The 21968-nt window shown below is 41.7% G+C and overlaps 1 protein-coding gene across 2 annotated transcripts in view; it reads right to left on the reverse strand.

The window, feature by feature from the left end:
- Positions 1-3110: 3110 nt before the first annotated feature.
- Ift81 (intraflagellar transport 81) overlaps positions 3111-21968 on the reverse strand; it is a 72637-nt gene continuing 53779 nt past the window's right edge. For both annotated transcript variants that reach the window (XM_027414040.2, XM_027414041.2), the window contains exons 17-20: positions 21440-21525; positions 16157-16202; positions 12301-12444; positions 3111-3250 (exon numbers count right to left, since the gene is read on the reverse strand). In XM_027414040.2, coding sequence (XP_027269841.2) covers positions 3200-3250; positions 12301-12444; positions 16157-16202; positions 21440-21525 — 327 coding nt within the window. In that variant the 3' untranslated portion in view covers positions 3111-3199. The remainder of the gene's footprint in view (positions 3251-12300; positions 12445-16156; positions 16203-21439; positions 21526-21968) is intronic.

A 21968-nucleotide genomic window follows, 5' to 3' on the forward strand; every position in this document is an offset into this window, starting at 1 on the left:
CATCCATGTTCTGTAAACTTCCTCTAAACCTAGTGGGTGTTAGACTGACATATATTTTGAAGATATTTTATTTTTAGCTGTGTGTATGTTCATATGTCTGCAAGTGCATGTGTGTGCAGGTGCCTGCAGAGGCCAGATGAGGGCATAGGCTCTTTCAGTGCTGGAGTTATAGAAAGTTGTGAGCCAAACTTGGTTCCTGTGCAAGAGCAATATGTGCTCTTAACCACTGAGCCATCTCTCCAACCCCAGACTTACATACACTTGGATACTAAGAGCCAGTGACTAAGAGTTCAAAGTTCACAGGACTCACTGTCACAACGGTCTCAACCTGTGTGTGTGTAGGGAACCGAATGACCCTTTCACAGGGGTCACCTAAGATCATCAGAAAACATATATTTACATTGTAATTCATAACAATAGCAAAATTATAGTTATCAAGTAGCAATGAAGTAAGTTTATGGTGGGGGGGGTCACCCCAACATGAAAACCTGTATCAAAGGGTTGAGGTGTTAGGTGCAGCGTTAGGAAGGCTGAGGACAACTGATCTATCAACTTTTACCACAATGACAATCACGGTCTCTTCAAATTGTTTTCTGGTAAATTTTGTGATAAGACCACTGGCTGCCTCTATCTGTGAGAGCAGGTAGATATGTGTTTTCACATAGGATGTAAACTTCCTGTAAAGATCAGGGGTTGACTGGGCTGGGGATGTAGCTCAGTTGACAGAGTGTTTACCTAGTATGCATGAAGCCCTGAGTCGAATCCCTAATACCATGTGAACCAGGCATGGTGACGCATACCTGCAATCTAAGCACCTGGGAGGCAGAGGCAAGAGGAGTAGCTCAAGGCCACAGTGGGTTCAAAGCTATATGAGAGTACCCCACCTACCTGAAAAAAAAAAAAAAGACTAGATATGACTTTTGGGGTTTTTTGTTTGTTTATTTCTGTGCAGTTCTGGCTGTCTTGGAACTCTCTCTTTAGACCAGGCTGGCCGCCAATTCACAGAGATCTGCCTGTCTCTGCCTCCCTAGTGCTGGGACTAAAGGCTTTTTGTGTGCCACTGCCGCCCAGTCCTAGAGATGATTATTTTTAATTATAAAACTACCTTACATTTATTTTCCATCAGGCTAGCCAAGAAACTTCTTGTTAGGGAATGGTACACAGTAAGACCTCAGTGACTAGGGCAGGAGTAGGAACTGCATTCAGGTATGCAAGAATAATTAGACAGTTTGCTTGGACAGGGAATCTACCAGCATCAAACACCTCCCTGATTTAATCCTGTCAGTAACTCTTTGGTCATAGAAAGAAACAATGAAGTGATTTGCTCAAGAAAGCTGTGTCCTTTCATTTTACCAGTATTTACTGACTGCCTGTGCAGGCTCCGGGACTCAATTCTGCTTTTTATGTGCTTATAATTCAAGAGGAGGGTCAGATGAGGAGACGTGCAGTCACCACACAGGACAGGACTTGGAATGGCTGACTTCACTTTCACCTGTTGATTGTTCCCTCGGTTACACCACAACTGTATGACCCAGTCCTGGCTCGCTCATCTACTGTTCTGCACATCTGTGTGTGTGTACAATGACTGAATATGTTAGTCACAAAAGGACAACACCTAACGATGTAATGAGGTACAGCCTCTTTGTCTTCCATGTACCCACAGGTCCCAGCTCCACCCACTCTAGGGACCTACTGACTCTAGGAAATCTCATCCAGTTTGAGACCTGGGAGTGAAGGACAGTGTCAGGAAAGAATGTTAATGCTTTTTCCACAGCTGATCTCAAAAGCTTGGCAGAGGGAGCTGAGCCCATTGAATATTTATATCGTGCCCTGATTAAAAGAGCTCACCGAGTAACTCAGTTCCAATCTTTTGTCTCCCTTTGGTGCTTGGGATCAAATTTAGGGCCTCACATTTGCTAAGCAGGTGTTACCACTAGCAGCTACACTCTCAGCCTCTTAGCTTTATTATAAAGAACACGTTACTTAGAAAAACAGTACCTCTACCTACTTTCTTTATTTATTAAATATAAATTTCCTAGAGAGAATACTGTGAGCAAAGCTGCAGGTAATGACAATCTCTGAGTGAGATTATATAGGTGATTTGTTTATTTGGTTGAGACGGGGTCTCACTGTAAAGCCCTGGCTGGCCTGAAACTCACTGTGTAGACGAGGATGGCATCTAGTTCTTGAGAGCTGGGACTGAAGGCATGCGCTATCGAACTTGGCTAATTACAAGTTCTGTAAACTTATGAAAACTACAGAGACACTGTAGCATTAACACACCTTGCCAAGGCAAGCTGACAGCAAATGAGGCAAATGTTGGCCTTAGTTGATGGAAATGAAAATTGGTTGGTACCAGTTTCCGAGCAGCAACCTGGCCTTATTTACTTGTTTGTTTATTTATTTATTTATTTATTTATTTATTTGAGACAGAATGCTCCTTTCAAAATATTCTCATTAGTTCTTTGAGGATTGTGCACCTGTTTTGATCACACTACCCCTTCCCCCACTCCATCCAGACCTATCACCACGTCCCTATCTATCCAAGCAGTGCTCCTGAGCCTCTCATTGGTCCATTGGCCTCACCTGTTGATTATAGGCATTTACCGCCATGCTCAGCTTCTGTCAGAATTGAATTGATTTTAACATATTAGTGTGTGTAGACATAGGGGCTGCGACACCACTGTGGCAGTTAGAGGACAAATCTGAAGAGTCAGTTCTCTCCTACACTGTTCTGGTGATCCAACTCAGGCTGTTGGGCTTGCACGGCAAACCTTCCAGCACTCAGCCATGTTGCTGCCCAGGTTATTTATTTATTTATTTTTCAAGACAGGGTTTCTCTGTAGCTTTGGGGCCTGTCCTGGGACTCACTCTGTAGACCAGGCTGGTCTCGAACTCACAGAGATCCTTCTGTCTCTGCCTCCAGAATAGAGGAATAAAAGGCATGCGCCACCATAGTTGGCCTATGGCCCTCCTATCTGGACTTTGTTACACAGAACATGCATTTTAAAGTTTTATTCACCTCACAGGACTCACCCTTGAAATTGGTGTTATTGTGCACACGTTGTGGTCTTCAGCACACCCAGAGCAGCATAGGCATCCTCAGTGAGTTTGTTCATTTTGGGTGTTGGTTTATTGTCTTTGAGACATGATCTTGCCACATAGCCCATGCTGGCCTCAAACCGCTAGCCCTTCTGTCTCAGTCTCCCCAGCACCGGACTTGACAGGTGTAGACCACCATATATGGCTTCTGTGGTTTTAAAAATAGAAAACATGAATGAGAGATGTAACTGTAACAAGCTGTATACATGGGAGAAGACTGGGGAAGTCTGAATAAGAATCATCTGATACACATGAACAGGGAGGAAAACTACAAGAATAAAATCACCACCACTAAGAACAAAAGATGTCCTGGCCAGATCGCCCCACAAGCATGATGACCGAGTCTGGCCTGTAGCATTCATGTAAATAGCAGGGCACTGTGATGCACACTTGTAATGTCAGTACCGGGGGAGTTGGAGGCAGATCCTTGGGGCTTGCTGGCCGACCAGCCTAGCCTCAAAGTAGGGAGTTGAAGGTCTCATCAAGAAACCTCTATCTCAATAAATAAGGTAGATGGTACCCGACGAGACATCCAAGGTTGACTCCTGGCCTCAACAGGAGCACACAGGAGTGGGTGCACCCAACAGACATGTGACCACATCTGTACCCCCATACAATTAAAGAAAAAAGATGGAAAGGGCAAGAAAAAATCAGATTTTTAGATGAAGAAGCTACGTCTGCCTCCTTAAATAAACAAATATGGACTTTTTATCAAAAGATTGAGATAAGATATACAGGCAGGATGAGAAAAGAAACTTTTGGGCTGTAGAAACAGCTCAGTGGTTAAGAGCAGTGCCAGTCTTCCAGAAGCCCTGGCTCTGGTTCCCAGCATCCAGTAGTGGCTGACAACCATTTGACACCTTCTTCTTACCTCTGAAGGCAACACACACACACACACACACACACACACACACACACACACACACACACACACACACACCATGCACACGATGCACACACATGCAAGCAAAACACCCATACACATAAAACAAATCTAAAAGAAAGCTTTAGAAACCACTGATTAGGTAAGGCTTTGAATGTTTCGGTAAATCAGATTCTCCATCAATCTGCAGACTATAGGGTGGGTTTGGTCTCTGGAAGCCACATATTAAGAATTTAGAGATACACACTAAGCCCTGGTTTCTGGAAATCTCCCATCAGGAGAAGGGTGACAGAGAGGTGCTTGTTCTCAGGCAACAAGTACTTGAAGGATACTGAGAACACCTACCTGACCAAGAGAATCTGAAAACAGAAGGAGAGCTGGAGAAAAGGGTTCTTGACACAAACAAACATCATAAGCACAAACCACCCAGGGCTGTTCCAAGTCTAAGGCTTAAAGTTCTGTGGTTTTGTTTATTCCATTGCTGGGGACTGAACCCAGGACCTTGCCCATGCAGAAACAGCACCCGCCTGTGAGCTATATTCTCAGCCCTGTGCATGTTTTTTTTAGAAAGAGGACGAGAAGGACTGGAAATGTGGCTCAAACTGTAGAGCACTTTGCATAAGCAGGTGTGAGGCCCTGGGTTCAGTGAGAAAATACATTTTTTTTTTTTTTTTTTTTTTGAAAACCATGTTTTCTGAAAACATTTGGCAAATTCATTTTCTTAAAATAAAATTTTGCCCTTCCTCTGAGGGCATTCTCCTTAGGAAAATTTTCCTTTAAGCACTCCAGATCTTGGGAACATTTTGGAGAGCATCTCTTTATTTTCTTTTCCATATCACGAAAATCACAGTTCAAAAGTTATGCAACTGGAGGATTCTCTCGAATCAGGAAAAGCAAACTTCACTGCTTGCCCTGTACAAATCAATCAGCGCAGGCACCACCAGCTCTTATTTGCTTAATCGGGTCAGTGTAGAAACTTCAGCAACTGCCCTGGTTCAACATCAATACAATAATGGAAATATAAACAGGGTAGCCACCATGCAGAGCCCATTTTTATAAAGGAGTAAAGGATTAAAGACATTTTTTCGGCTTTTGAGTTAGGAAATTACAAAGTAATGTTGGTGTAACCATCTGTAATAATTAAACATTTTGGATGAGCCCGTCATCAGACGGGAAGCATCATCTTTAAAAGTATCTTAGGTATGAGTTTTGTGTTGACTTTATATCCGGTCGAGATCATTTACCTTGTGGCTAACAATTGACGCAAAGCTTGATTCCAAAGCAAACAACAAGGAATTCTTGAGCCTAAGCTATCCTTAAAGTATTATAATATGGCGTCTTTATTTCCACGTGTGGTAAGGGTGTGCACAGCATCTTAGTGGAAATTAATTCACTGTGTGTGCTGGAGACAGTTGCTCCCAACATAACCACCCCTGTAAATGCTCTGGTTGCCTGTAACACATTAGGAAACCATATGAAAATAAAAGATGACACTACCCCTGGTGATATGCTAAGTAGGATAAAACAATAATCAAACTGTAATTCTTATTTGCTTAAAAGTAAATATACCTCATCATGTAGATAGGAAGCTATCTACATCACGCACTAAAACCATGATGGGGGGCTGGAGAGATGGCTCCATGGCTAAGAGCATTTACTGATCTTCTAGTGGACCTGGGTTCAGTTCCCAGAACCCACACAGAGGTTTACAAATCCCCAGTACCAGGAGATCCAACAATCTCATCTGACCATTTTAGGCACCAGGCACAAATGTGGTACACAGACATACATGCAGGCAAAACACATAAATAAATCTAAAAGAAAATTTAAAAGCCATGACAACAAACTAAAAATGGAATTGCCTTCAAAATATGCAAAACAGCACCTGAAAGGGTGTCACCATAATGACAGCATAAACCATGCACCTCCACGGGCTAACTGCAGATACAGCTGGAAGCTAACTTTGGCATTCAAGCTGGAGGCTGGACCAGTAGGACTTCTACTGTCATCTGTGACAGGTGGCACTAACCTTCGAAGGGGACGTTAGTGCTTTCAAAATCTTTGAGACCTTTATATCAAGCTGCAATGAACTCTGGCTTCAAACCAAAATTTGAATGCCAGAAAGCAAAGGCAAAGGGTTAAGGCTGGCTGTTTTTTTTTTTTTTATTTCTTAGAAGCTAAAATATTTTTTAAAAAACCAAGGACAGCTCAATTTAGATTACAAAAAGTCGCTCTGATGAAAAGCAAATGTGCTCCCGTCTGTATTTTGCAGTAGATGTTAGGAAGCTAATATAGAGTTTGTGGCTAAATATAACCCTCCTTTAAAGACAGAACATGTTGCTGGGGGGGGGGATGTCCCCCATCTCGGGAATTGTGGCACACAGTACCTAAAATGTTTTTCCATTCAGTGACTTTGCAGTGTTGGGGACTATCGTTCAGCAGACCCAGGGAGAAGTCCTAAATTGGAAAAGCAGCTGGGCCCAAGGTCATCTCTCTTGTTTCCAAATATATCTTGAAACAAATGTAAGAAGGGCACTTTGCTGAGTGTTATCTGGACATATATAGTTTCAATCAAATTCTGCAAGAAGTGTCAGAATAAAAGCTTAACATTTGTTTGACATGGCCAAGTTCCTGGCAAGTGGTCTTCTTGATGGCTGAGGCTCTCCCTGGCAACTCGGTGACTGTTCCAATGAAAACGTTCCTGACTCTCAAGGGAAAGAAACAAAGCACTGTGAAACACCAGCTTAGATTTAAAAAAAAAAAAAAAAAAACAGGAAATCATATAAACTTATAAAAATCTTTCCCAACTAAAATATCCCTTTAAGACATTCTGTTTCTCAGCTAAATTCTTTAGAACTATCAAATCTTTTTTTCTCACAAATCCAAAACTGTTTACACACACACACACACACACACACACACACACACACACACACGCATATATATATATATATACATATTATATATACATACACATAAGTATAGATGATACCTCCCTTAAAAGCTGGATCCTTGTCTGGGTGTGAAAATATTCAATATAATAAATTAACTGGCTGACTGTCTAGTGCTCCTTCCCACCCCCAGTTAAGCCCACAGATGATCATGTGTTCTTCTCTCCATAGGGGACCTCTCATTTCATCAACAGTCCACAAGGAAGCTGGACAGTGTGGAGAACCAAGATCATTAGATGCTGACAACTGCTCATGGCCCTAGCAGCTTAGAGCATTCACAAGCTGCCCCTCCCTCATCCCCAAGGGGCACTGGCTTGTGCCCCAGGGCATTCTCTTCTGGAGGTTTCAGGCCCCCCATGGAGCCCCTGCTCTACTCCAAGCCAGATTCTGTACATACTTCCAGGAGAGGCAGAAACAAGGCAGAGTGGGCTTGCTCTTCATTGTGCTGGCCTAGATCACTCAGCCCAAAGGGCTCACTTCCTTTTCAATTCTGAATTGGTCCCCTAAGAGATCTTAAACCCCTAAAGGATTGCAGCACCCTGCACACAGCATAAAGGAAATTATCTAAGTCATAAAACACGTGTCTAGAAGTCCAATAGAATTCTGCTCTTGGCAATAAACTTTGGTATCTAGAAATACTGAAACTTTGAGAAAACCCGAGGATAGTTCTTATTGGCTAAGCAAGTACTAAAACCACTTCTGTTGTTGGTTATGCTGCTCATGCTGATTAAGACTTCACGCTTCTCCTGTCTCTGCAGCTTCACCAGGCCAGCGAGCACCCAGGAGATGAGAAAGAGGAAATCAGTTCTCATCGAGCTGGAGTTCCAGGGAGTTGGGAGCCACCGTGTGGGTGCTGGGAACCCTACCCAGGTCCTCTGCAAGAGCAGCCAGTGCTCTGAAGCACTGAGCCCTCACATGTTTTTTTATCTTCCATTTTTCTCTGTGACTTGTCCTAACCTGTCCTTACAAAACTAGATATGTCTCACCTCTCCTTAAATCATTCCTCAACCCACTTCAAAATAACTGCATGTATAATATTACTTTCTATATAATATTTGAGTCTATGAGTTTTGAAAATTCTGTTTATTGTGTAGATGTGTGTGGTCAGAGGACAATTTTCATTTCCATATGGATTTCAAGAGTCAACTCAGATTGCCAGACTTGGTGGCACACGCCTTTGCCCGCTAAGTCGCCTTGCCCATCTTAGCTCATGATGACCACGACAGTTCAGAGAAAGACACCAGCTTGTTTACAAATAAATACCCTGTGTATACAATGGGTCACACACTGAGGCAGCAGTTTAGAGCACAGGATTTGGACACTGGCCGTCTATAAGCAGGGATAACTGTCCTACTTCACTGAGAATCACTTTGGTTCCCACAAAGAAGCTTCTAGACTCTGCCTGGCATATACCGGGCACTCATTAATGGTTCAAGTACTTTCTTCTTTATCATCATGATTGCAGGGCTTTAAGATATAAAATCTGCTAATCTGTTTAATTCATGTTTTAACGAAGTCCACTTTCTGACACAGTAAAGTGCCTGAGCTCTTTAAGGAAGGGGCAGGTTCCCTGGTGAGGAGTGTGCAGCACTGCGGCTACTCTACAGAGAGTTAGGAAGCAATCCGCTGCAAGGGCAGAGTAAACGGACTCTGCACTGGCTGGCAGGACTCCCTCAGAGGTCCTAACAGAGGACGACATGAGTCATTCTCAGGCTCCTTGGAAGTGCCAGAGCCTGAACTCTGCTGTTTTCTATGTCCTATACCAAGTGCAGCCTAGGAGCTCCTCACAGGGACCAAGCCTTATATCCTCAACTGAAGTGGAGACTCAGGACCTCACTGGGAAAGAAAACTCTCATTTCTCCCTGGGTTCTTAATAGTGAATCTCCATAACAGTCACTAGCTCAGTGACGCAAGGCTCTCTGGTTCTAGAAAGGAAATTGTGAAATTACCAGTGACCAAGAGAGTACTTCCAGTTTGCCAAGAGGGGGAGCATGGGAGCATAAAGCACGTGTTTGTCCAGGCCTCTCAAAAACTACTTATTTGGACTCTTGGTTTTATTTTTTTATTTCTTTTGTAAGCCTTGGGTAAGAATAAACCATATTCTTACACAACGAACCTGTCTCTTTTTTTTTTTTTTTTTAAGACTGTTTTAAGACCGAAGAGTCAGACATCACAACACACAGATCACCTCTAATGATCCTTTTCTACCCTCCCCAGACAAAACACTCACCTCATGCCTGGCTGCCATAGCAAACAGCTCTAATTAGACCGCCCTCATTTAGAGGAAAGGGAGGGAGGTAGAGAGGTAATTACGCCTGTGACAAAGGCGCAGATCTATCCCTTTTCTGGCTGCTGTAGACTGTCTGGAAGACGGTGTGGTCCATATGTTCCAGACCTGCCTCACCACAACATGGCCAATCTGTGGGCAAGCAAGCTCAGGGCAGGCTAATCAGCAGGTGCCCATTACCTGCTCCCGGAGGCAAACTCCTGCCTGCCAAGCAAGAGGCATGATGTAAGCGCCTAGAAGTCTTTGTAGAAACAAACCTTTTATTCACACTCATCAGGCACCAGTGTTGGGCGAGTACCTATGTAAGATGAGGGCTGTCTGAGACACACACCTCCACAGTTATTTTTCAATATAAACTTTGCCTCTGTAAAAAGACAGCTTTGTCTGTGTAACTCATGATGCATTTTTTCTTTTCAAATTCAAATCCAAAGAATCCTGCCAATTTACACATTTTTTAGTTGGGGTGCATACATAGCCTCTTATTTAAAAAAAAAATGCTTGGTATCATTTTAGCATTAAAAACTTAAACACATTTGGAAAGTGCACAGAGCTTAAAATTTTCCCAAAGATGAATAAATGCCATGCATGCTAAGAATTCGGCAGAATGACAAACATCAAATAAAGGCAAATGTGATTCAGTGACTTCTTTTAGAAGTGCTGCCTGCTGAGTTAAAGCAGCACAGCAGGAAGCATCAGCCTAGAGGGAAAGCTAGAGGGTTACCAGCCTCTGGTTTGATTTCTTGTCACTTCCAAGTGTTCTAAGGTCCTCCAGCTACTCCCGGGCTCTGGAAAATGTGACCTTGAGTTCAGCTGATTGTAATGGGAAGTATACCCTACTCTAGTCTTCATAAAGGGCAACCTTCACAGGGTTATTTCCTGAACCAACAGTATGCCAGAGGGAGCTGCAGTTGACGGTCAGCCCTCACAACAGCTGGCCACACCAGCCCCAGAGAAGGAAATCTGACTGCCGAGGCAGATTCACAGGCTACATTTTTCTCCTTTATTTGGGTCATCACGTGAAAGACACATTTTCTAAAATGATTAAGTACTCTCATCAATTAGCCAGTTAGAATATTAGCCTTAGAGGAAAAAATGGAGCAAGCTCTTCTTTACTAAGTGCCAGCTGTCAAAAACTGTCAGGATTAGTCAAAGCTTGTTAATGTTCCAATCAAATCATGGACGAATAGAAGGAAGTCTGCATGAAACCCATTAAGCCGAATTACTAAGTGTCCAATGTTACATAAAAGCTATAAATAACTTGTTCTTTTAGATTTTTTTCGATTTGCTTTTCTTGAAGTAATAATGATGTTCTGCTTCAATTAATACAGCAATTTCAGAGCTGCCTTTGTGTGTAATCTGCACACTTGTTCCATGAAGAGGAAAGATGGCAGGTGATCAATCAGAACCCTGAGCAGGCCTGTGGGCTGCCGTTCACAATCCCGAAACTAAGAGAACCAGAGGAGTGAGTGTAGGGCTAAAATAGACTAGCCTCCAGGTCTAATAATCTTGTGAGATTATCTCTGGGGAATAAAATTCGGTTTCAGTAAAAGTCATCTAGTCTTTCAAGTATTTGTTCCAGAATTCACAAGCTGGCTAGTGAAGCATTATATACTACTGAAAACACACCAAGCCTACAGCTGATCTGGCATAAACACAATTTACCTCAGTGTCCAAAAATGATTACTGAATTAAGAAGGGTCTCTTTCCACACACTTAAAACACAGCCTTGCCTCTTTTAGCCTCTGATCTGTCAAAGGAACGAGTAAGAATGCTGGCAGCTGACACCTACCCAGGTGAGAGGGTGAACACACCAAGGATCCGACTCAACCATGTACACCAGAGTGCTCATCCTCTTCCTCCTTCCTCTTCAGAGAGAGAGAGAGAGAGAAAGAGAGAGAGAGAGAGAGGGGCATGTGCACACTTGTGTGTGAATGCATTCCAGTGTGGAGCCACCTGTAGAGCCGAGGCTCACACTGAAATTCTGATTACTAATAAGCCTTCAATATTAAGAGCAGATCAAACTTGGGACAAAGAGAAGCAAGTCTGTATATTTTACACAACACGAATTTTCATTTTTTTTTTAAAGGCAGTTAAAAAGAACTAGCCTACAAAGGACTACCTGAGTTTTCAAATCTAAAGGCAAGAATTTTGAAAAACAGATTGAAACTAAAATGAAGTAAAAGAGAACATACGAGTTTAATATCTTTCTTTAAGGAAAACCAAAGAAATCGTTAAGTATCTAAGCCAAATGAAGCAGAGGCTGGAAGTACTTTGGATTCCTGAATTTCGCTAGGAATCCCCTGTTAATTTTCCAACCCATGTAACATCTACATTTTATGACAGTTTTTATATTTATAATAACAGCCCTCAGGACAATCATATGATTGTATTATTAGCTCTCCTTTCGATGCTTGGTGAAAATGGATAATAACCCTGTGAAATGAGAAGTGGATATTATAAACACTTTTAAAAGAAAAAATGGACACAACTATATTATTTAAGATCAATAGTCACGACATGTACCAAGCTTTATTTTCTTTTAAGTCACATGAGGAGAACAAATGCTTTTCAAAATATTAAACTGGTTTACATTTACAGAAGAGAAAGAAACTGAAGTAACTGTAGGGACTGCTGACTTCAGACAAGGGTTTCTTCAAAACAAGAGATACTAGTTCCTAAAAGAGTCCTCTAAAGTCAGAAAAAAGATTGAGAAAAACATTAATCCACTGTTATTACAACTTTAAAAACTACATGGTTCTTAATGGACACATGTTTACATTACAGATAGCAAGCTCAGTCCCTTTCCCATAACTCAGGACAACCACTCGACGGCTAAACTAAACAATGCAAGCCTCTTCTTCATGTTAAAAAAGACCTTTAAACATGATCTGCCTTCACTTCATTTTCCAAGACAACTTTAGGAGGGACGAGTCTGAAAGCGAAAGGATGCACAATCCCTTCCGAGAAGGAAGCACCTTGGGCTGGTGATGCACTCACAGCCAGCGGCATCTAAAGCCCAGCCGCCACCAACACGGGGCTCAGAGCACCAGCCGGTCCTCTCCGCCCTCCTGAATTACCTGACCGATGCAAGCCTGGCTTTGCTGCTTTAGAAAGCATTGCTTCTTACACTCCATCAGCTGCTCGAGATCTCGCCACATCTTTGCTTGCTTCATATTTGGACCATGACTTTCTCGTACAGCCTTTTGCTTTTCCCGGAGTTTCTATCATTGAAAACAAAAACAGTAATAGTTAGTTAAAGAGGTTTACTTCTGTCATCATGAGGCAAAGGATGTTTTGTGCATTTCATGAGTGATAATGAAGCAACTATGTTCTCCACTGAACATTTACACTAAGAATATCTAAAAGTTAACTAAATTTATGGTACATGTAGTCAAAAAAGATCAGTAAAGGGAGTTGGAGAGATGTCTCAGCAGTTAAGAACACTTGTTACTCTAGCAGAAGACTCATGTTTGATTCCCAGAACCTATATGGTGGCTTACAACCATCTAGAACTGCAGTCCAGGGGCTCTGATGAATGCATGTAGCACACTTACATACATGTAGGCAACAGTCACACATAAACAAAAATATTGCTTCTCAGTCCTTTGGCTAAGATCAATTGTAAAATCAAAAAAAATCATGAGAAAAACAAAGGAAGGGAGGGGAAGGGGGAGGAAGGGAGGGGAAGGAGAAGGGAAGAAACAAAAGGAACCACGGAAGCAGTCTGGTCTGAGTGCACAGAATGCCAAATCAAAGGACCTGGGGGTTCAGCTGTGGCTTTGTCACCAGTTTTAAGCAAGGTTCCAGGGACCTCAGTTTTCTCAGTTGCCAACTGTAGTGAATAATAGGGAACAATAAAATTATGAGCCTTATACTCTTCTTTCTTTATGTGATAACAGATGGAAATACTTGAAAACCTATATTGTGTTGTATATGTTATCATCATTAGATGCTATATTCCACCCTGAAATCATGTCCTTTCTACGAAAGTTCAAATTATCAAACCACATGCATATCTTCTTCAGAGACTTCAGTGATAAAAAAAAGGTGTTTGCCATTTAATAAGCCAAAATCCTTATTAAATTTTTTTTTTTGTATAAATAAGACCAGAGGCAGGTGGATCTCTGTGAGTTTGAGGCCAGCATGTTTTACAATTCCAAGACTACCAGTGCTACAAAGAGAAACCCTGTCTCAAAAAACAAACAAACAAAAAAGACTTATTTATTTGTACTTTATATGTATGAGTGTTTTGCTTGTACATTGTACATGTATGGTTCCCATAGAGGCCAGAAGAGGGCATTGGATCCCTTGAAATTAGAGTTACAGATGCGTGTGAGCTGTTATGTGGGTGCTGGGAACTGAACCTAGGTCCTGTGGAAGAGCAGACAGTGCTCTTAACCACTGAGCCATCTCTGTAGCCCCCAGAATTATTTTCTGTAGGTAGTTCCACCTGCTAAATCTGTTTTATTGACTATAATTATAAAGAGAAGTAAAAAATGTTTGCAACTAACTGCAAAAATATACTTTGGGGGCTGGAGAGATGGCTCAGAGGTTAAGAGCACTGCCTGCTGTTCCAGAGGTCCTGAGTTCAATTCCCAGCAACCACATGGTGGTTCACAACCATCTGTAATGAGATCTGGTGCCCTCTTCTGGACTGCAGGCATACATGCAGGCAGAACACTGTATACATCATAAATAAATAAATCTTTAAAATATATACACATATATGCTTTGGTTCTGTAAACCAAGGAAGGCTGACTGAAAATAGTAGCCAGGATGAAGAGACATTGAGAAAGAAGGGGGAAACTGGCAATGTACATATACGGAAAGAGGGCAACAGAAACGCCAACAGACATGGTTGAGAAAATCACCAGGAGGGGGAGAGGCAAGGGAGCCAACAGCACTACCACACAGGAACACACTCATCTTTCCTCTTTTAGGACACAGCTCATCCACCGTGCAGGACAAATGAGAATGCTGGTGGCTGATGCTTGCCCAAATAAGAGGATGAAACCGGATGAAGGCGAGATTTAAACCACTGATTAAATACTGCCCACCCAGTTATGGATACTGAAAGCAAGTATCAGAAAACAGTGAGAGAACACACAGGGGAATTTTCAGATGTAATTGTGAAGTAACCACCCACTTTTTATGTAATACAGAGAGCACAGGATAGCATGTGAAAATTTATGTTGTGAGTAAGTATCTCACTACAGACATGTTTATGTTACCAAGTTAAAAGTATCTGGAAAGACCTTTAAAGTATACTAAGAATTTTAAGAGTTCTGAGAACAACTTTTTCAGATATGGTAAACCTAAAATACAACTTTTCTTATATTACTGAAATAATTTCTTTGCCAAAAATGCTAACAATCTATAAAAATTATTTAAAGAGCCAGGTACCGGTGGTAAGAGTGTCTGCTGCTCAAGCATGAGGCTGTTCTGGATCCCCATCACCTACACCTGTAACCCCATCACCTACACTGGGAGGGGACACAGACAGGAGGACCCCTGGGGCTTGGTGAGGGAGAAGCTCGAATTTGAGTTCAGTGTGAGCCCCTGTCCCAAGGGAACAGGTACAGAGCAATAGAAGAGGGCACTCATGGGTCTCTGGCCTCTGCAAGTGTGTGTACAATGCACACTTGGAAACACTAGCTTTACTCTGGGCTGCCTTGACAATTTAGATCCTCTCTACAGTGAGAATGTGACAATTGTGGGTTATGGGTTAGCCTGCCTCATTCTGCTGAAAAATACTTTACATCCCATTGCTCCTACAGCTTTCCCCAAGATCTTGCTTCAGTAAAACATTACACTGGAAGGAGCAAGAATTTCTTCTTGGTCCTGTAGATTGAAACCAGGCTCTTGTACATTATCAGCACGTATATTATCCCCAGCTTCACCCAGCCCAAGAATAACCCATAAATGATTTAGAAATTAGGCTCGTTAAGGAGATTTAAGGATTCATCAACATTTCCATATACATTAACATTCATCCAGATACTTTTCGTAATTAAAAGACTGTGTGAGTGTGTGTGTGTGTGCTCGTGCACACATGCATTCGTGCAAGAGAGAGAGACACACACAGAGAAACACACATGGGGGGGTTGTTTGCATGTATGTCTGTACCACATGCATGCCTGGTGCCCACAGAGACCAGATGATGACTTTGGAACCCCTGGAACTGGAGGTACAGACAGTTGTGAGCTTTCCAATTTGGGAATTGAATGGGGTTCTCTGGAAGAGCAGTCAGTGCTCTTAGTCACTGAGCCATCTCTCCAGCTCTCCAGGACTTTTCTAAACATGGCATCTTTAGATGAAAGTCTACTGACAATTGTAATAACTTCTAAAAATCTAAACAATCTATTGTTAATGTATTTTACAAATGAATATTAATATGAACTAATTCAAATACATTAATTTATTTTCTCCTCCTTCCCTGCCTCCTTTCTTTTTTTAAAGGTTTTTCAAGACAGGGTTTCTCTGTGTAGCCCTGGCTGTCCTGGAACTTATTCTGGCCTTGAACTCACAGAGATCCACCTGTCTCTGTTTCCTGAGTGCTGGGATTAAAGATGTGTGCCTCTACCACCTGGCTAGTGAACACACACACACACACACACACACACACACACACTCTCTCTCTCTCTCTCTCTCTCTCTCTCTCTCTCTCTCTCTCTCTCTCACTCACACACTCGAGATGTGTTTGGAAGTCAGAGGACCTCTAACAGGAGTCTGTTATCTCCTAGTGCATGAATCCCAAGGAAGAACTCAGGTCACCAGGCTAACCATACTTTAATACTCTGAGCTTATCTCACTGGTCCCTTTAAATTCTTAAGAAAGGAATTAACAACCCCTGAAACTGTAGCCTTCTTAAAGAATGACAATGTTAGAGCTATGTAATAGTCTGAATTAGAAACATTAAAAAATAATTCTTACCTTACCAAGGTTTTCTTGTTCAGTAATATTTTTGGTATACTGCTCCCTAGGGAGTAAACACAATGATTTAACCATAACTTGAATTGACATAAAGACACAACTGAATTATAAATTAGCATATCTATATATATATTTACAGTTTAGGGCAGAATCAGAATGAACCTCATCAGATACTTTGTTTTTCCTCATGTTTAGTCATTTCTTCTATAAACAATAATTTAAAGGGGGGGCAAAGCATTATATGGGAAATTAAGTTAAGAAAATTAAGATGTTAAGTACTATTTTTGGCTAATCTACCCTTAAAACAATGACAACCAATTTGCTTAAATTACACATTGCCTTCTAGAGTCTGCAGAGAGAAGGGGCACACAATAAACAAACACTGAACATTGTCTGATTCTGCAACTCGACTTCCAGGAACTCATGATACAGAATTCCCACGACTTAAGAAACTTTAAGCAGGGCTGGAGAAATGGCTCAGAGGTTAAGAGCAGTGGCTGCTCTTCCAGAGGTCCTGAGTTCAATTCCCAGCAACCACATGGTGGCTCACAACCATCCATTATGAGATCTGGTGCCCTCTTCTTGTGTGCAGATATACATGGAAGCAGAATGTTGCATACATAATAAGTAAATAAAATCTTTAAAAAAGATAATATTTATATATATATTTATGTGTATATGCACATATACATATGTGTACATTTCTCATGCATTCGCCAACACATATACATGCAAATGTATTAGCATTTGTTTTTTATTTTTTAAGGATCTCATGTAGGCCAGTCTGACCTCAAACTTAGTGTATAAACAAGGCTAGCCTTGAATTCCTGACCTTCCTATCTTCACCTCTCAAGTGCTGGTATTTTTTTTTGGGGGGGGGGGCTGCCACCACATACAATTTCTTTCTCCTTTTCCTTTCTTCCTTCTTCCCTTTCTTTCATTTTTGTTGTTTCTTAAGATAGGGTTTCTCTGTGTAGCTTTGGAGGCCTATTCTGGAATTTGCTCTGTAGATCAGGCTGGCCTGGGGCCCACAGAGATCTGCCTGCCTTTGCCTTCCAAGTACTGAGATTAAAGGTGTCACCACATACATACACACACTTCTAACAAGGTCCCATTTTTTTCAGACCAGTCCTAAACCCATAATCCTCTAACCTCAGCCTTCGAAGTGCTGAGAGTACAGGTATGTGTCACCATGTTCATCTTAAAGCACTCAGTATCTGTGCATGCTACCCCATAATGATTACTCTTGGTTTTACAAATATTTTATAAGCTAAAAAACTCATTTTAAAGTAAACTATTTAAATGCATTTAAAAATCAAAGCACAGTTATATTTTCATGCTGTGTAAGAAAAAAAAAAGCAAGATTTAAAGCAGGTGACATGTTAAGGTCAAAGACTAAGGAACAGATGGCAAGTGTCCAGACTGGTTTATGCCAACCTGACACTAGCTAGAGTCATGCAGGGAAAGGGACTCTCATTTGTGAAAATGCCTCCATAAGACCAGGCTAGAGGTTAGCCTGTAATGCATTTTATTAATCAGTAATCAATGCAAAAGCGCCCTGGTCACTGTGGGTGATGCCACTCCAGGGCTGATGGTCTTGGGTAAAAGAAGCAGGTTGTACAAGCCACGAAGACCAAGCTAGTGAGCAGCACTGCTCATGGTTCTGCTTCAGATCCTGACTCCAAGTTCCTGTCCTACTCGAGTTCCTGTCCTGACTGCTGATATTTATAAGCTGATCTAAACCCTTTCCTCCCCAAAATGATTTTGGGCAATGGTGTTTTATCCAGCAATAGAAACTCTAACTAAATAAGGAATATTGGAAGAGACTTTAGATCTTATAATTGTTTGCTTGTTTACCTGGGGAGAGGGGTGTTTTGAGACAGGGTTTTTCTGTATAATAGATCTGGTTTTGAATTTACAGAGATCCTCCTGCCTCTGCCTCCAGAGTGCTGGGATTAAAGACGTGCACTACCAAGCCTGGCTAGATCTTATATTTAAATGCAAACATTGTTTTTGTGTCTCTGGGCAAACTAAGATTGTACTATTAGAAGAATAAAGCAAGATAAGATGGAGAATCTAAGATGTCATAAACCACAAAAGAGAAAGCCCAGCAGATCAGTAGAGCAACGAGAGACAGGGGAACTGCAGAGAAAGCACTCATGACCCTTGTGGAGAAGCACAGGCGGCATCTTGCACACAGGAACAAGAGTGGAGATAGTCAACAATCCCATAAGCCGTCCTTTGCCCTTAAAAACTCATGAAACACAGCCAGGTGGTGGCACAGGCCTTTAATCCCAGCACTCAGGAGGCTGAGGCAGGTGGATCTCTTGAGTTTGAGACCAGCCTGGTCTACAGAGCGAGTGCCAGACAGCCAGGGGCTACACAGAGAGACTCTGTCTCGAACAAAAAAGTATGGTCATAGCTCAGATGGCTTTAAGAAATTCACTAATTCACTAGTATCTTAGGTCTGAGACTTGTCCAAATTGTTTTAACATTCTCATTTACATAAAAACTTCTCAGGAAACCAACAGGCTTATTATAGTAGCATGCTACCTCCAACCTGGCATGCACAAGGCTCTAGGTTTGTACCTGATACCTTGGAGAGATGGCAGTTGGGGGTGGGGTTAAAAGAAAAACAAACAGGCTATTTCTTAAACCTTTGGGTTAATTAAAAAGAGCCAGAATATTGAAAATGGAATGACAAATTTTTGTCACTATGATAATATTTTTACACATGTATCCATGAGTTTAGATGTAACCAACACCATTTTTCACATTATTCTTCACAATTTTTTTGTTTGTTTTTCTAGACAGGGTTTCTCTGTGGCTTTGGAGGCTGTCCTGGAATTAGCTCTTGTAGACAGGCTGGTCTCGAACTCACAGAGATCCACCTGCCTCTGCCTCCTGAGTGCTGAGACTAAAGGCATGCGCCACAACCCCGGCTCACAATTATTTTTTAATTACAATTTTTGAGTTTGTGTATGTGTATGCACTTGAATATGCATACTTGCATCAGAGGACAATTTTCAGGAGTATGTCCTCATCTTCCACAGTGTGGGCAGGCCCCAGGTGTCTTATTTAAGTTGTCAGACTTGGTTGGCATGCACCTGTGGCCTGAGTCATTTTGCTGCCCCCCCTTTTTAAAAAATAATATTTGAATGTACTGCTATAGTCATGTGTTGTGTTTCTTTTTTAATTGTTGCTGCCTTTTAAGCTACAACTATCCTATTCAGCAATTTCAACTGCGCTGCTAGCAGCAGTGTTGAGGCTGCAAGAGCCAAAGCCTGAGGGAATTCTGTTCCCTCAGGCACCAACTCTTTTAAAGCTACTAAGGAAACTTATTTAAAATCTCTGTCCAGCTAAAGAACTCAAGATTCAAAGCTCACCTCTTTGTGTCTCCCAAGAAGTCATCGTGGGTTTTTTTTTTTTTTTTCTCTCGCCCTTCCTTATAAACCCTTCTCCACCTGGCTCCTCCCTACAACGTCCAGTCAGTTAGTTGCAACCCAAGCTCCTGACCACAGGTGAACTTTATTTAGTCAAACACATCGTTGCATCATTAAACAAATGTTCCAGAGCATAAACAAAAGCAACACACCTTAAAATAATATTCTATAACAGTCATGGCACAATACTTTTCTACAAAACAACTAGGGAATAGAAAGTTTGTAACCAGTGTTTGTAATATGTATGTATGCAGGTGCACTCCTCCGTGTGGGTGGAGTAGAAGTCAAAGGTTGACTTCAGCAATCTTTCTCATGCCTAAAGCAGTCTCTCACAGAACCGAGGGCTTGTGTTCTGTTCTGGATAGACCGGCTGGCCAGTTGAGCCCCATTGGAAATGCTTGCTTCTGACCTCAGTGCTGGGATTATAGGCACTCGCCACCACATCTGTTCTTTATGTGGGCACTGGAAATTCACATTCGGGGTCTCATGCTTGTACAGTGAGCACTTTACTCAGGGAGCCTCCTCCCCGGCTATATGGACTTTGTTTTAAATAAAAACTAATTTACACTTATTTGTTTTGTATGTGTATGTACATTCCAACACCTGTGTGGCACACATGCATGGAGGTCAGAGAACTAGAGAGACTAGATTCTCTTCTTCCCTTTTGTGGGTTTCTTGGGATTGAACCCCCACTAAGCCATCCTGCTGGCCCCACACTGTTTTTTCAGTGAGGAAGTACATCCTGTCAGAAAATGATTGGATGTTTAACAGTTCAGAAGCAATTTTTTCCTTCTTCCTTTTTTATACTGATTACCTTAAAGTAGTGAATTAAATTTCTAAAATGTCTAATTTTCAAGAACAAATTATCTATTCTCATCTCTTACCACTGACAATATAGACTATAAGTGCAAAGTTTACATTCTTTGAAAGAACCTAAATAGGACTTTTATAGTTTAATATGTGAGAGCATGTATTAAAGTCACTCTCTTCATAGGGAACTCTAGTCTGACTTGCCTTCCGGTGCACTACATAGACTCTGCTACAGACTACTTCCTCCTAGGCTCCTTCTTGTAACACCAATGCATTGCAAATCTCAACTAAAGCCTCAGATGTGATCCTTACCCTTTTGTGTTCTTACTGGACAGTAAAAAGAAAACATCTGAACTGTGATGATGGGTGAAGAAGGCTTATCTTCCATTATGGCATTTTATTATAACTTGCAATTTAGCTATAAATGTATTTTAAGGCAAGGGTTGATTCATTACAGTTTGCCACAAGTTGAGACTACAAAAAGTCGCCATTTAAGGACTAAACAGTATTTACACACTGTTCTCATTTTAAAGGCTGGCAATACTGCAGTCACATGATTTCTAGCTAAAAGCCAGTCGTCACACTGCACAATTAGCAGGCAGATGACCAGAGTCCCAGCCACATGTGCTTAAAGAATCAACATTAAAACGTTAATGCGTATGGAGAACAAACATACAAGTGCACACATTCTTGGAGGTGGGACTGGGGTTAACGATTAACGGAATGTGAGAGGCGATGGCTCAGCATTACAAACGTAATCAGTGCCACTAATTCCATGTTTAGAGGTGGCTAAAGTGTAAATTTTATATTTTATATAAACACATATGTTTACTACATGAAAGAAAGCAAGCAAGAAGTACAATTATATGTATTCCTACCCCATTAGGAGGGCTAGGACAGCCTAAGGTTCAGTCTTCAATGGTGGCTTAGCATGTGATAACAGAAATGCCCTGTATCTTTCTATTTTAATGTATAAACCTTGTACAGGTGAAAACAAGGAGTAAATCAGCATCAAAATCAGATGACTTGCCTGATTGCTTTCCTTTTCTCTTGCTGATCGGAGGAGACATAGGCCTTCATCTCATCAGTCGCTCGACGAAGCTGAACTTCCAGGTTCTAAAGGCAAAGGCAGGCTTCAGAAAGTCTTTTCTGTTGGGGGATCTCTGAAGGGGCCTACAAAATGGCTCACGGGTAAAGGCACCTGCTGCAAAGTCTAACAACCTGAGTTCCATGCCCGGGATCGACACAGTCAAAGGAGAGAACCGAGTCCTGAAAGTTATTCTCTGACCTCCACAGATGCACCAGGACACATGGTGTTCATGGACACACACATACAAAATCAATCTATCAACCAATGAAATAATTTTTAGTCAGGTGTGGTAATGCACGCCTTTGATCACAGCCTTTAGGAAGCAGAGGCAGGCAGTTCTCTTTGAATTCGAGGCCAGACTGGTCCGCATAGTGAGCTTCAGGACAGCCAAGACTACATACAGACCCCATCTTGAAAAAAAAAAAAAAACTGACAATTGTAATTTCTTTTCAGGGAGAGGCTTCTGATG

This window comes from Cricetulus griseus, chromosome 4 (genome assembly GCF_003668045.3).
Source record: "Cricetulus griseus strain 17A/GY chromosome 4, alternate assembly CriGri-PICRH-1.0, whole genome shotgun sequence".
Taxonomy (NCBI): domain Eukaryota; kingdom Metazoa; phylum Chordata; class Mammalia; order Rodentia; family Cricetidae; genus Cricetulus; species Cricetulus griseus.